The sequence below is a fragment of the Penaeus vannamei genome, chromosome 39 (genome assembly GCF_042767895.1).
Source record: "Penaeus vannamei isolate JL-2024 chromosome 39, ASM4276789v1, whole genome shotgun sequence".
In the NCBI taxonomy this organism is placed as follows: domain Eukaryota; kingdom Metazoa; phylum Arthropoda; class Malacostraca; order Decapoda; family Penaeidae; genus Penaeus; species Penaeus vannamei.
This window is the reverse complement of record NC_091587.1, coordinates 8,035,819-8,037,124: the sequence shown is the minus strand read 5'-3', so window position 1 is coordinate 8,037,124 and position 1,306 is coordinate 8,035,819. Positions and strand designations below refer to the sequence as shown.

The 1,306-nt window shown below is 35.7% G+C and overlaps 1 protein-coding gene across 1 annotated transcript in view; it reads left to right on the top strand.

Moving 5' to 3' along the window:
• Window positions 1-1,219: 1,219 nt before the first annotated feature.
• The window catches only part of fry (Protein furry), a gene marked incomplete in the record, with an annotated part of 171,930 nt that continues 171,843 nt past the window's right edge, over window positions 1,220-1,306 (top strand). Inside the window, 1 exon segment of the mRNA XM_070116952.1 lies at window positions 1,220-1,306. This exon segment is cut by the window's right edge and continues 125 nt beyond it. Within this exon segment, the coding sequence (XP_069973053.1) occupies window positions 1,235-1,306 (72 nt within the window).

Here is a 1,306-nt window from a genome sequence, read left to right as displayed (position 1 = left end):
TCCACAGCTTCTCAGGCTACCATAGCCTCCACACTCTCTAGTTCCTCTACAATGAATGCTACACCCCCTCCTGGTAATTAGATGTAAAATTACTGTATTTTTATTTTTTTTTACTTGGGTTAATTACTTATTTGCATGCCACACAAATTCTGAATTTGGGGTTAAGGCCATTTAATACCAATTCCTTTCATAAGTACTACACAATTAGTTATATCAACTTTAATTACTCTCACCCACTTGAATCAAGAATTTCATACACAGTCCTTGTAATGAATCAACAGTTTGTTCAGTTGTAGAAAAGAGAACTTGGCAACTCATCTATACCCTGTTTTGCCAAGGTTCTATTTTATTCCAAGCAATTGATACTTAGTACTTGTATTTACATATGTTTAGTATTTTTAAAAGTCAAGCACAGCATGTTTATCCTTTACGTAACAATCTTGAGACTGAACAGAGTATAGTTGAGAATGAAGTCTTGCTCCTAGGGATTCTCTGTATTCAATAGAATGAAGTATTATTTTTTATTGAATTATATAATGAAGAGATCAATCACCCTACCTTGAGACTGTGGCTGTGATTCCCAACACACTAATGTGTAAGGCTTCCCAAGACTACCAGCCTTGTGCTCCACTAACCCTCATAATTGCATTAAGCACTTGTGATCTTTTCCTTACCATGAAGTGAATAAGAGTTTTCACTAACCCACATGTGATAAATGGCTCTATGTTATTTACTATTCATAATGTATTGTATAAAAGAATGTTTGGAACTGATTCTGGTGTATAGCTATTTGCAAGATAAACAAGATGGGGATAATCTTGTTTGGGAATTCTTTTTTGTACTGTCAAGATGAACATCCAGTTTTTGCCACTATAAGCCTTATGGTAGCACCCGTTAAGGATCATTTCTTTATACATTGAGCAGAGGGTTTAAATGCTTAAGCCACAAGGAAGGTCGTAGCCGAGAGGAGTTAGGTCAGTGGTAGTGGTGGTGTGCGAGTGGGACCTGCTCTTGTTAAACATAACTCAGGAAAATTATAGCACTTCTGCATTGTGTTCATGTTAATAAGAAAGGAAATGACACATTTTTGAGAAAACCAGTATATTTTTTTCTGTAGGAAAGTCTTTTTTTATCTACTTATTTTTTTACTGTTACTTAGAGAAGAAATGATACCTTTGTGAAGATTCCGAGAAACTGACCTGCTTTATTTAACAAATAAGATACGCGCCACAGAATGAAACGAACGAAAACTTTGCCTCCAAACCTTCGACGTCCATTGATGATCCCAAAGACTAGTAATCCGAGT